A 13,136-nucleotide genomic window follows, 5' to 3' on the forward strand; every position below is an offset into this window, starting at 1 on the left:
GTCTTACATATGCCAGGCAAGCACTTTACCATTTACAGCCCTAAATTCTAATATTTCTTAAATTGAATCAATTTTGCCTCTATTTTCCCAATTTGCTTCCCTTTATTGTTCTTGTCCTAGAGAGACCTAGTTTTTCTCCCAGTTGCTCAAGCCAGAAAGGTGGGCATCAATTTTGACTACTCCTTCTACATCATCCCTGACAACCAATGAAGTGACAACATAGTAGATCCTATCCCTGAAAAATATTTAACTCCCAGTCACTTCTCTCCATTGCTTACTGTCACTGTCCTGATGTCCCTATTTTTCATCTTCTAGCCCCTTCTTTTCCTTGCAGCCAGAATATTCTTTATAAATTCAACTCTGTTATCAGGTCACTGATTAAAGCCCTTCAATCCTTCAACATTTTGAGGATGAAACATAAATCTTTAAACAAAAATGTCTTCAGTCTCATCTCTCACAGCTTAAAATTGACCTCCAGACATACTGTGTTACTTCAGCTACTCTAAAGATCTCTCCACTACCACATTTTCCAGACCTCTGGATAGTCTTACCTGGACTATTATGCTATTGGTTCCTACCACTATTCTGGTGCCCAATCCTTCTACACTTGGCTTATCCTTTATGTCTCAATCATGTCTATTAGGACCCTTTCCAGGCCCATCAAATATGGACTGAGAGCACTTTCTATCTAAACCAAGGTATCTTTAATTTCTGTCACAGAATTACCCATCACACTATATTGAAAAAGCCTATTTGCTTATTTGTATCCTGGACTCAACTATAAATTCTATGAGGATCGGGACTAAATCTCTTACTTATCATTATACCTTAGCAATTCTTGATGCTTAAAGAAGATTTGGAAAGAAAAAAGGAAGAACATGGAAGAAAAGTAGGAATGAAGGAAGGAAGAGAGGAAAGGAGGGAGGGAAAACTCAAACCATTACAAATTATTTTCTCAGAGAATGTGGTGATCATTGTATAAAAGTCCCATGAAAAGGCTTTCCTAGGATATGACGACTTGGGCTTAGGAAAACTCTACTAGTGACTAAACCAATAGAAACTAATTTATTCATCACTTGGAAGAAAAGCCCTTGCTTAGTACATCTAGACACAAGACTCCAATCAACTTCAGAATTTCCAGCCCAGTCCAGCTCAGTCAAGAAAGAGCAAGAATGTCTAGTCCCGCTGCTGCTGGACCAAGTCAGCCTCATGCTCTTTTTTTCCAACTTCTCTGGCTTAAATAATAACAGACTAATGAAGGAAGGAAGGGCTGTCTATGTTCTGAAAGCAGATTTATAGATTGATCAGAAATAATGATCATAGTCAAGCTCGTAAATAATTTTAAAGTATGCTATGGATATCAACCTAATTGATGCACAGAACAAATGACATCTGCACTCATTTAATTGCAGGACAAAGGATCCATGTTATTAAAACTAACCTTGAGACGTTTAACTGGAGGAAGAGTTGAAACAGCATTTCTGCTTCTTAGGTCAGATAAGTATGAAGACATTGCTGACTCTTTAATTTCTGACTTTTGTGCAACTCCAATTTTACCTGTCAAATAAATTTTAGATTCTTTTCTGTTGCTGTTATTTTTTTTTTAAGACAGGGTTTTGCAATGTAGCCCAGACTCTCCTTCAACTCACGATCTTCTCACCTTAGCCTCCCAAGTGCTAGATTATAAATGTGCAACAATATGGCTGGTGAAATCTTAGATTCTTTACATTATTACGTTTTAGATATCACCAAAAACCCCTAAATTTCCTCAAATTTTCAAATATAACATTTACTTTATTTCATGCTGTTCCCCAAAAGAAGGAAAACTATTTGGAGAGTTATAAGTTGAGTGAGATAAACAACATATATAATTAGGATATCATTATTATTATTCATCCAAGACCTTTTAATTTCGAATGCCTGAAATAAACTTATTTCCCAGAACTCACAGCAGTCATGTCCACACGTATGTTTATTTTTACAATGATGATTGCATTCTCTGTTCCCAGGTTTTTTGCAGGCAGCTGTTCCTAAATTAACATAAAAAATCCATTTGTTATTACCTACTATTATAAATTTAATACGAATAACTTGAATCCACTTTGTTTTCCCTTAGGAGGGATTGTGACTTTCAAGTTTTATCAAATGCTAACCTATACAATTTAAAATGATGTTTCTGGGGCTGGAGAAATGGCTCAGTGGTTAAGAATACTGGTTGTTCTTGCAGAAGACTGGGGTTCAAATCCCAGCACCCACATGGCAGCTAACAGCTGTCTGTAACTCCAGTCCCAGGGAATCCAACAGTCTCTTCTGATCTCTGCGGGCATTGCATGACACGGGTGCACTTACCTACATGCAGGCAATACACACATACACATAAAATAAAAATAATAAATAAAAAATTTTAAAAAATTATGTTTCTTACAACAGTCCCTGTCTCACCACTAGTCCCATCCCAACTTTTCACACAGAGCATCTGGCCACCTGTAGCTTCTTTCAACTTCTCTAATATAAACAGAGCCAAATGTAGAATACTAGTAATAAGTTTTGTCTTTAAGAAGGTAAGAATGAAGGTGGGGATTTAAAACTTTTATACTTAAGTCTGGGAACTGGAAACAAGCAAATTTTATGACATTTTGATGGCACCTGAACTAGTTAGTAGATAAGCTATCCTACATATTAGTAAATATTGTAAAAAATGCTTTAGGGACATACAAATTTACTCTAAGAATTCAAAGAAAGGAAAGATTGCTTCCATCCTGGCTTCTCTAAACTATAATTAATGTATCCAAATATGTAATTTATTCATTTATTATGTGTGTGTGTCTTTTCTGTTGTTTTGTTACTTATAGTACTAGGGATTGAACCTAGGGTCCTGTGTATTTTTTCTACTTTTTATTTTGAGAATCTCATTAAGTTGCCTAAGCTGGCCTTGAAGTTACTCTAGTCCAGTCAGGCCTTGACAGATAGAGGGCACAATACTCAAAGGCAGCAAACCACAGATTATAGAAACTAACACCAGCTTATCTTTGCTAGAACACAAATTTTAAGTGACCTAGAAATGTTGGACAGGTTTAAAGACCTTTACAAACACTTTTGGCCTTTTCATTTTAGTGTCATTATTCAACCAAGTTTTTTCAAGTCACAGTACATCTAGACACTGACAATATATCTGTACCGGCTTGGAATAAATGGATGCTCACTACACAAGGCAAGTATTTGGTCTCTTTGAGAAATGAGCGGGTCAATACGTTAAGTACTGTTACGGTTTATATATGAAATACCTTCCCCACAAAGCTCATGTATTGAAGACCTGATCCCTGATACAATCATTGAGAGGCAACTGATCAATGAGGGCTCTTGCCTTCATCAGTGAACTAATTCATCAATGGATTCATAAATTATGTCATTATGGGGAGGTGCTGGGAGGTAGGGCCTGGTTCTAAAAGGCCACTGAAAGAATGCCTTCAAGGATTTAGCTCATCCCTGGTTCCTACCTGTCTCTTTCTGTTTCTAGTTGCCCTAAGATATGCAGGCCTACCATACCCTTTTACCATATGTGATGCCTCACCACAGGCCCATAAACAATGGAGCCATCCAGCATAGACCAAAAGCTCTGAAACTGTGAACTCAAATAAATCCTTTCTCTTTTAAATTGTTTCAGGTTTTTGTCACCATAACAAAATCGGACAGAGTATATTAGTTGTCTTTTGGCTGTGACAAAATACCTGGCAAAGGGCTGGAGAGATGGCTCAGCAGTTAAGAACATGCACATCTCTTCTACAAGAACTGAGTTGAGTTCCCAGCACCCATACTGGACAGCTCACAACCACATGTAACTCCAGCTTCTGGGGAATCTGTTGTCTCTGGCTTCTGCAGGCACCTGAATGCATGTGCACATACCCACACACATATGCATAATAATAAAAATAAATCATTTTAAAATACCTGACAAAAACAACTTAAGGAAAGAAGGCATTTTGTGTTACCATCTGAGGGTGAGGTCTATCATGGTAGGGAAGACATGATTGTGAGAGTGGCTCTAGTTGTGGCTACAGGAACATGGAGCATCTGATCACATTGCATCCATAGTCAGAAAGCAGAGAGAGATGAATGTTGGTGCTCAGATGGCTTTCTCATTTTTCCTGTTTTATTTAGTTCAGGACCCCAGCCCATGGGATGGTGCCACCCACATTTGGGGTAGATCTTCCCTCTAAGTTAAACCTCTCTGGAAACACTCTCATAGCTACATCCAGAAATGCATTTCCTAGGTGTCTGCAAATCCAGTCAAATTCACAGTGAAGATTACCCATCAAACATAGGTACTCATAGAATAACAAATAATAATAACAACAGTAAATTCCTGGTATCTGAAAGTAGACAGTTAAACCACAGCAGTCTCAATTGAACATCACTTTGAGAATATAAACAATACTCAGATAAGGCCACTCTAAGACCGCGAGTGGAAGATAAGATTGCCATGTAATTACTTTTGAACTAGAGACAAGAATGCTCAAGAACCACTAAAATAATGGAACATCCCCATCTTCTGGCTAATACAAATGATTACTGTTAAAAAAAAATCTATTTCCAAAATAAAAAAAGTATCAAAAATAGTGGTGATGGTAGTAGGGTTAGAAAAAATTAGCTAATTTGAGGCAAATAGAAGGTAAAAATATTTTTATGCAGAATTAAATGGAGTGCTTTTCTTTATTGGGCAACATATTGCTTTCCTTAAAGTTTTATTTCTTTCCTTTTTGCCTAGTAATATCTATCTTGTTTCCTTCTTTGTTTCTTTGCGTTTTAAAAAATATTTTTTTACTTATGCCTGTGTGTGTATGAATGAATATGTGAGTGTCTGCACACATGTGTGTGCAGGTGCCCATGGAGACAAAAACAGGGAGTTGGATCCCTTGGAGTTATAGACATGAGCCACCTGAAATTGGTGCAGGGATCTGAACTCCAGTTCTCATGTTTAAGCAGCAAGTGCTCTTAACTATACAGCCACCTCTCCAGTCCTACCTGAAAGTCTATTCAATATTCCAGTGATGAAAGAAGAGGAAACGTCTCTTCCCCTAGATAACTTCTACATGAATCCTCTCTTCCTTCTAATGCAATGGAAGCCTGTCCTATTGATGCCACCCTGAAACTTCCTTTCATAAAGCTCTTGAGATAAACCCACCGTAACTGGATTCTTTGACTTTTTCTTTCCTGGTTAACTCCCTTGTTTTACTGGTCCTTGTTTTTAAGCAACTTTCTGAACTTTTGAACTTTATTTTAGCATTTATTCAAGAGTTTAGTTGGATTTAGAAGACAAAATTGAAGAATCATTTATTCCCTAGAATTTTATAGTCTCTGATAATATCCAGTATTGCTGATAAAAACCACTACAAGAAGGCTTTTTTTTTTTTTCCTTTTTTTGGTCTTTTTGAGACATGGTATCCCTGTAATCCCTGTAGTCCCAGCTGGCCTGGGACGCACTATGTAGACCAGGCTGGCCTTGAACTCACAGAGTTCTGCCTGCCTCTGCTTCCCGAGTGCTGGGATTAAAGGTGTGCACCACTATACCCAGCAGCATGATTTTTATTCATTGGGAACATTCATGACTTTTTGAAATGCTACAGTGATGCCTTGTTAGTAATCTTCTTCCATTCATCTTAATTAACAGTATATGTTCTTTTTTGAGTGCGGATTTATGTCCCACTTCAGGTCTAGAAAATTTTCTCTATTTTTCTTCTGAATTTTATTTTTTCTAGAACACTTGTTAGTCAGATACTAGGTTCCTAGATTGTCCCTGTTGTTTCTTTTAGCTTTTTGCTTAAATCTAGACTCTACTAACTTTATCTCCAGTGTGTTTCCAGACATAGATTTTACTTCATTGTACCAATTCTTGTTCTTTTCATTACTCTTATTATTACATTTTATTGTTGCAATTTCATGTTTAATGTCTTGGAGATCATTATTTTCATATTAAGTTTTACTACTTTATGGAATTATGTTGCTCTTTCATCCACTTTTTTTTGCTTTTGAAAATTTACATATTCCACATTTTCCTTAAATAGCTGGTCATGCTTGGTCATCTGCCTATAAGGTATTCCTATTATATTATTACTTCACATGTGAAAAACTCATTCAGATGTTGAGTATACAAACTATGGATTCAGTTAGTGGAAAATTGGAGCCTTTAATTTCTGAAATCTACTTCCAGAGCCTTATCTTTCAACCATTCTGTCTCTTGAGTTATATTAGCTGTGTTAGTTCTTATTTGGGGGATGAGAAGACTAGGAGGAACTCCCTTATAAATTGTTCTTTTTGACATAAGCAATTGTGTCTATACCAATTTCTTTTTAAATATATTTTATTGAATTTTTGTGGATTTCATACATCTTAATCATATTTAGCCCCCTCTTCCCTCTCTGTACCCCCCAGAGCCCACCCACAGGACTTCAAGTATTTTGTCATATATGTTAAGGCCTATTGACCTATGTTTGTTTGTGTACCCAAATGTCCCTTTGTGAGTTTATCACTGGAGGCTCATGATCCTGTCTAGCATCACTCCCTTAAAAAAGATTGCAAATTAAAACCACTTTAAGATTTCATCTTACCCCAGCCAGACTGGCGTGTGTGTCTCTTAATCTGATTTCTAAAAACATGCATTTTGAAACTTTGCCACAAGATGGTGCACAATGACTGCATACACACATTTGCTCCCCTTAGCAAAACCTAGTCAGGATCTGCAAGCCTAATAGAGATTCTGGGGGTTCACCACATTCAAGGCCAGGTTCAAAAATCTTGTCAGGAATGAGAACTGTATGCTCTATCTATTGGATGGAATATTTCTGTAGATATCTGTTAAATCCAGTTGATCAATGGTATAATTTACCGTTTTTTGTTTTTTTGTTTTGCAACAGGATCTCCTTATAGCTCCACCTGGCCTAGAACTCACTATAGAGAACAGGTAGGACTCAGTCTCACAGAGATTTGCCTGCCTCTGCCTCCTGAGTGCTGGAATTAAGGGTGTGTACCACTACACCCAGTGTATAATTTACTTTCGAAGTTTCCTTGATGATTTTTACTTTGGAAGACATATTTCAATATGAGATTGGGGGTTTTAAAGACTTCTATTATTGTGTTGGGAACTATGTGGCCTTTTATGCATTTTGCTGTTTGTTTTATGAAATTGGATGCCCCAATTTTCACAATATTTATGAATTGATTAATATAATGGCCTTCTTTGTTCCTTTGAGTAGTTTTGGTTTAAAGTCTACTTTATCAGATATGAGAATCACTATGTCAGTTTGTTTGTGGCTTCTATTTGTGTGGTAAGTTGATTTCTAAGCTTTGACTCTCAATTTTTGGTTGTCTTTTCAAGTTAGGTGAGTTTCTTAGAGGCAATAGATAGTCGGATCTTATTTTTTCAAAATCTAGTGAGTCTGTCTTTTAATTGGTAAGTAAAGGCCATTCTCATTCAAGATTATTACTGAGAAAGGCTTGCTATTACTGATGATTTTGTTGGTGGTTGTTCTGGTTAGTTGGTTTGCTGGCAGCTCTTTTTTTTTCTCTCCTGGTAATATTGAATGTTTACTGATTTGCTGTGTTTGACATGACAATTCCTTCCCAGTTCTCCTTTGTTCATCTGTTGGTCTGATGAAACACACTTTTTCCTGTGTTTTGGTGGGTGAAATTGTCTTTCTTCTTCATCTGTATATACTATTCCTTTAAGAATTTTCTGCACTTCTGCCCTAGTTGGCATGAATTGCCTTAATGTGCTTTTCTTGAAATATTTATCCATAAATTTTAAAAAATAACTTTACTGGGCATAGCAATCTTTGTTGACAGTTACTTACTTTCAGGGCTTGAAATGTATCCTTCCATGCCTTCCTGGTTTGGCATTTAGGGTTGTTGGTGACAGATCTAATGTTATTCTAATGTTTTTGCCAGTATGTGAATTATTTTTTCCCTTACAGCTTTTAAAATTGTTTCTTTGTATTCTTTTTTCAGAAAGTCATTTTTTTAAACTTTTTTTTTTCATGTGAATGCATGTATTGCCTGCATATAGGTAAGTGCACCCATGCTGTGCAAATGCCCGCAGCCACAGAAAAGGCTGTTGGATCCCCTGGAACTGGAGTTACGGACAGTTGTTAGCCGCCATGCGGGTGCTGGGATTCAAACCTGGGTCTTCTGCAAGAACAGCCACTGTTCTTAACCTCTAAGCCATCTCTCCAGCCCCAAGAAAGTCATTTTTATTTCCAAAACTCTGCCATAAACTTTTAGCGGGTGCCAATAGCTACCTGCCACACTCGTACCAGGTTTTCTGTGTAGCCAGCAAACAGAGTCTGGCCATCAGCAGACCAGGCCAGAGAAGTATACTGGGGTGGCTCTGCTTTGCTGCTGGTGCTGACAAATTCTTGCTTCGGTTCATCCACAATGATCTTGCCCTCCAAATCCCAGATCTTGATACTGGGGCCTGTGGCAGCAGAGAGCCAGGAGTGGTTGGGGCTGAAGCACAGGGCAAAGTCGAGTATATAGAAATGCTTGCCTTCATTGAAAACTCACAGCATAGCCTGGCCATCCTTGCCTCCAGAAACACAGGGGGCTCCATCCAGAGAGGCAATCATTGTGTTCAGAAAGCCTGTGTGGCCAATGTGATTTATCTTCAGCTTGCACCTAGCCAGATTCCAGACACTGACCAGCCTGTTCCAGCTACAGGAGATGATGATAGGATTGCTGCTGTTGGGGAAGAAGTGGACATAGACACCCATTCTGAATGACTCTCATCCTATGGAAGATGGGGGTTGGGGTATTAGAGAACATTCTTGTTCCAGGAGACTCTAGATAGGTCTCTACCACTCCCCACTAAGTGGGATGCATTTCAATCATCTTGTTCTTTTAGTAGATTCAGGTTCTGAGGAGTTGTTTTGTATTTTTAACATGACTATGCTATATCATGAAAAGGTTTCTCTCTAGTCATGGTCATATCTATTTGTGGATTTTTAAATGTTTCCTGTGTTTAGATGTCATTTCTATAGGTTTGGGAAATTCTCAGCTATAATTTCATTAAATGGGTCATCTAAGTCATCTGACTTTATATTAGTTCTTTCTTTTATCCCATGGATTCTTTGATCTCATGAATGTATACAATACTTCTTGGAAGTTTTGGTCATGTTCATTTATTTATACCAGTATGTATTATTATCTTAACCTTATCTTCCATCCCTGAAATTTGTTCTTGTTTGGCCTTGTCTGCTGCTGATGGTTTCTGTTTTGTTTTTTAATTTGATTGATGCTTCATTTCTAGAGTTTTTTTTAAAAAGCCTCTTAATTTCCTTGCTGCATTTTCCTCTTTATTTTAAATTTTCCCTTCCATGTTTTGATTATTTCATCCACTTTGGAAACTTTCTTGTCTAGGTCTTGAATTGGTTTTATAACTTTCTTGTCTAGATCTTGGATTAAATTCCTTATCTATTTATTTGAGTCCTTTAGTCATTGATCTTTATCTCTGCATCTTTCTTTTCTGGTATTGAGAAGCCCTCAGCTTGCAGGGGTGTCCTAGTAGAATGCTGTCTCATACTATTTTAGTTTCTTTATTGTGTTTTATGCATCTGTTGGAGCATAGGTGTCCTCTAGTTTGTAGTTTCCCCCTTTTCCTACTGTTTTTATTTGTTTTTCAAAATTTTTTTTAGTTTTTCTTTGGTCTTTTTGAGACAGGGTCTCACTGTAGCCCCAGCTGGCATGGAACTCACTGTGTAGACCAGGCTAGCCTTGAACTCACAGAGCTCTACCTGCCTCTGCCTCCTGTATGCCACCATACCCAGTTAACAACTGACAAATGGAACTTCATGAAACTAAAATGCTTCTGTATAGCAAAGGGCACCATCAATCAAGTGAAGATGCAGCCAACAGAATGGGGAAAAGTATCTACCAGCTACACATCTGGTAGAGAGTTAGTGTCTAGAATATACAAAGAACTCAAAAATATGAAACATCAAAAAAACAAACCACCCAATTAAAAAATGAAAGAAAGTTTCTAAACAGAAAGTTCACAAAAGAAGAAATAAAAATGCTGAGAACCATTTTTTAAAATGTTCAACATTCTCAGCCATCAAGAAAAATGAAAATTAAAACTCTTTGAGATTTTATCTTATCATAGTAAGAATGACTAAGACGAAAAAAAAAAAAAGACATCAAATGCTGGTGTGAATGTGGGGAAAATAGAACACTTATTCACAGATGGTAGAAGTGCAAACTGGTGAAACCACTATGGAAATCTTATCATAGTAAGAATGACTAAGACGAAAAAAAAAAAAAGACATCAAATACTGGTGTGAATGTGGGGAAAATAGAACACTTATTCACAGTTGGTAGAAGTGCAAACTGGTGAAACCACTATGGAAATCAGTGTGGAGATTCCTCAAAATAAAAATAGACATAAATCTACCATATGATTGAGCTATACCACTCATGGGCATAGACCCAAAGGACTCTATATCCTACTACAGAGATACTTGCTAATCCATGTTTTCATTTTGTTTTTGTTTTTTGAGACAGAGGCAGAATTTCACCATATAGTCCAGAGCCCAGGCTGGTCTCAAACTCTCTGAGATCATCTTGCCTCAACCTTCTGACTTCTGGGGTTAAAGGCATGAGCCAACAATACATCTGGATTTTTTTTCTTCTTTAATATTTTAAAATATTTTATGTATTATTTTTATTTTTATTTGATGTGTATGAGTGCATTACCTGCACATATGTAAGTGTACCATGTAGTATAGTGCCCACAGAGGTCAGAAGAAGGCACTGAATCCCCTGGAACTGGAGTTACAGAGAGTTGTTAGCCACCATGTGGGTGCTGGGAACTGAACCTGGGTCTTCTGCAAGAGCAGCAGTGCTCTTAACTGCTGAGCTATCTCTCCAGCCCCTAAATGTTCAGTTCTTATATTTTGTTTGCTTGTTTACACATTTTCAAACGTGATGATAGCCAACATGAATGGCCACTTTCACAGCTTCCTTGAATTTGTCTGGGGAGACTTCCAGGTGTCCAGAACCACAATGAGAATCTTGGCTTAGATATTGAGCTTCAGAAAGCTAGCCATGGCTGCTACAGAAATCTTTCTGAGAGAGCTAATAGATGTCTATGTTTGACTTAGAATTTTACTGCATGGGGCTGGAGAGAGGGCTCAGTGATTAGAGCACTGGCTGCTCTTACAGAGGACCTGGGTTCAGTTCTAGCACCTACATGGTGGCTAACCCTTGTCCTTAACTCCAGTTCCAGGAGATCTGATGCCCTCTTCTGACCTCCACAAGTACTGTATGCATATGGTGCACTTACATACATGTAGGCAAAACATTTCTACACATAAAATAATAAAAATTCATTATGCAACACAGGCTGGCCTCAAATTTACAGTAATTCTCCTGCTCCTGCCTCCCAAGTGATAGGATTATAAGCCTGCAACCAACACATCTAGATTTAAAAAAACATACACCTTAAATTTCAATAATCATGTTAAGGGTAGTGTTGGTATTCTCAGATTGGTTACAGTATATACAGTGTGCTAAATGATGGGAAATTGGTACAATTTTTCATTTTTGAGTTGCTGACAAACTTCTGAGCCTTTTAAAGATATACAGATAAGTATAATATATATGATGCTTTTTATCTTTCAAAATAAAGCATATCATATATGTCCTAAACTTGTACAGAGAAAATTCCAAGAATAGTAACTCAGTAGTAGTGAGCACCTTCAAGACACAGACAGTGACGAAGAACTACTATCATTAAGAAGTATCAAGCTTCCTTAGAGAAAAGGTTGACTACAATCTGAATGTGGAAATATACAAGATATGCCTAGAATAGCATATCATCTTGCTTAGCAAGGAAGCTAGTTATTGAAATGGCTAGAGACAAGTCAAAAGGACTCAGAGCCAATTTGGTACACCTAGATGATATCAAGATGGTATATATTACATTTATGAGTCAGTAATCTTAACAATGACTCAGTATTGGATGACATTAATTTTTATGTATAAGATATAGCTTTAATTTTTTATCATTTACAAATTTATAAAGCAACATTTACAACGCAATGATGTGATATTTGGAATTTGCTTCAAAATATAAAAGGAGAAAATTGAAACAAGGTATTGGGCACACAGTATCAGCTATTTCCCTAAGAAATCATTATACATTTCTGTCCATATCTGTATATATTTGAAAATTTCATTGATAAAAATTTAAGTCCACTTTCATTCTAATCTGCCTTATAACCATACATTATCCCTTCACAATGGCCCAAAGAATGAAATGTGTATGAAAGGGGTTAATGCATAAAAAAAACCTTATCAAATCATTTGTTGCCCAACTATCATCTCAATTTGGAAAATGTTAGCCGTAAGAGAGAATTTCTACTATATATTATTAACACAATACATTATTAATGCCTGAAACCTAAATATGTAACTTCAGAGTACCAATGATTTAAGTGAAGCAGTACTACAGTGACACTCCTCCCTGGCCACAATGATGCTTTAGTAGAAAACAGAAATTAATACAGCTATTTACCTTTACTGGATCCTGCTATAGTAGATCTATCTGAGTATTTAGAATGGGAAATCTCTGTTTCTGATTTTCTTTGTATAACTGTTTGGTTTCCAAACCACTTGGGTCCTAAATAAAAGACTGCAAATTTCTGCTGAATATCAAGACCAACTGGAAAGAGAAAAATGTATACAAATGCTTATTAAAGTCATATTGTCTATATAGAGACTATTTTTAATCTCTTATATTATGTTAGCACTAAAGCTAAGAAGTCCAGGAAAGTAAAACATCTTGAAAAGTTTACAAAATATGACAAATGAAACTGTATACATCTATCATGATAAAAAGTATTAAAATAAAAATGTTTCTATAATTGAAATTTAACTATCTGGGAAAACAAAATATCTATAAATGAAAAAACAAATTCTGAAATATTCTATCTGTTCCATACTTTCTTTTTTTCTTTCTTTTTTTTTTTTGGCTTTAAAGTTTTTTTTTTTAATTTTCACAAAAACTTTATTAATTTCATACATGCATATAAGGTGTTTTGATCAAATCCATGCCCACTCCCTCCCCTCCAACATTCCCCCCTCTGAAC

At 36.6% G+C, this 13,136-nt stretch overlaps 1 protein-coding gene and 1 pseudogene across 1 annotated transcript in view; both read right to left on the minus strand.

Moving 5' to 3' along the window:
* Positions 1 to 13,136, minus strand: part of Hfm1 (helicase for meiosis 1) — a 128,759-nt gene that overhangs the window by 13,850 nt on the left and 101,773 nt on the right. The window contains exons 25-27 of the mRNA XM_008826844.1: positions 12,563 to 12,709; positions 1,950 to 2,030; positions 1,442 to 1,557 (exon numbers count right to left, since the gene is read on the minus strand). Coding sequence (XP_008825066.1) covers positions 1,442 to 1,557; positions 1,950 to 2,030; positions 12,563 to 12,709 — 344 coding nt within the window. The remainder of the gene's footprint in view (positions 1 to 1,441; positions 1,558 to 1,949; positions 2,031 to 12,562; positions 12,710 to 13,136) is intronic.
* Positions 8,271 to 9,214, minus strand: LOC103728845 (annotated as a pseudogene).

This window comes from Nannospalax galili, unplaced genomic scaffold, assembly GCF_000622305.1.
Source record: "Nannospalax galili isolate Female #2095 unplaced genomic scaffold, S.galili_v1.0 scaffold451, whole genome shotgun sequence".
NCBI classification, from domain to species: domain Eukaryota; kingdom Metazoa; phylum Chordata; class Mammalia; order Rodentia; family Spalacidae; genus Nannospalax; species Nannospalax galili.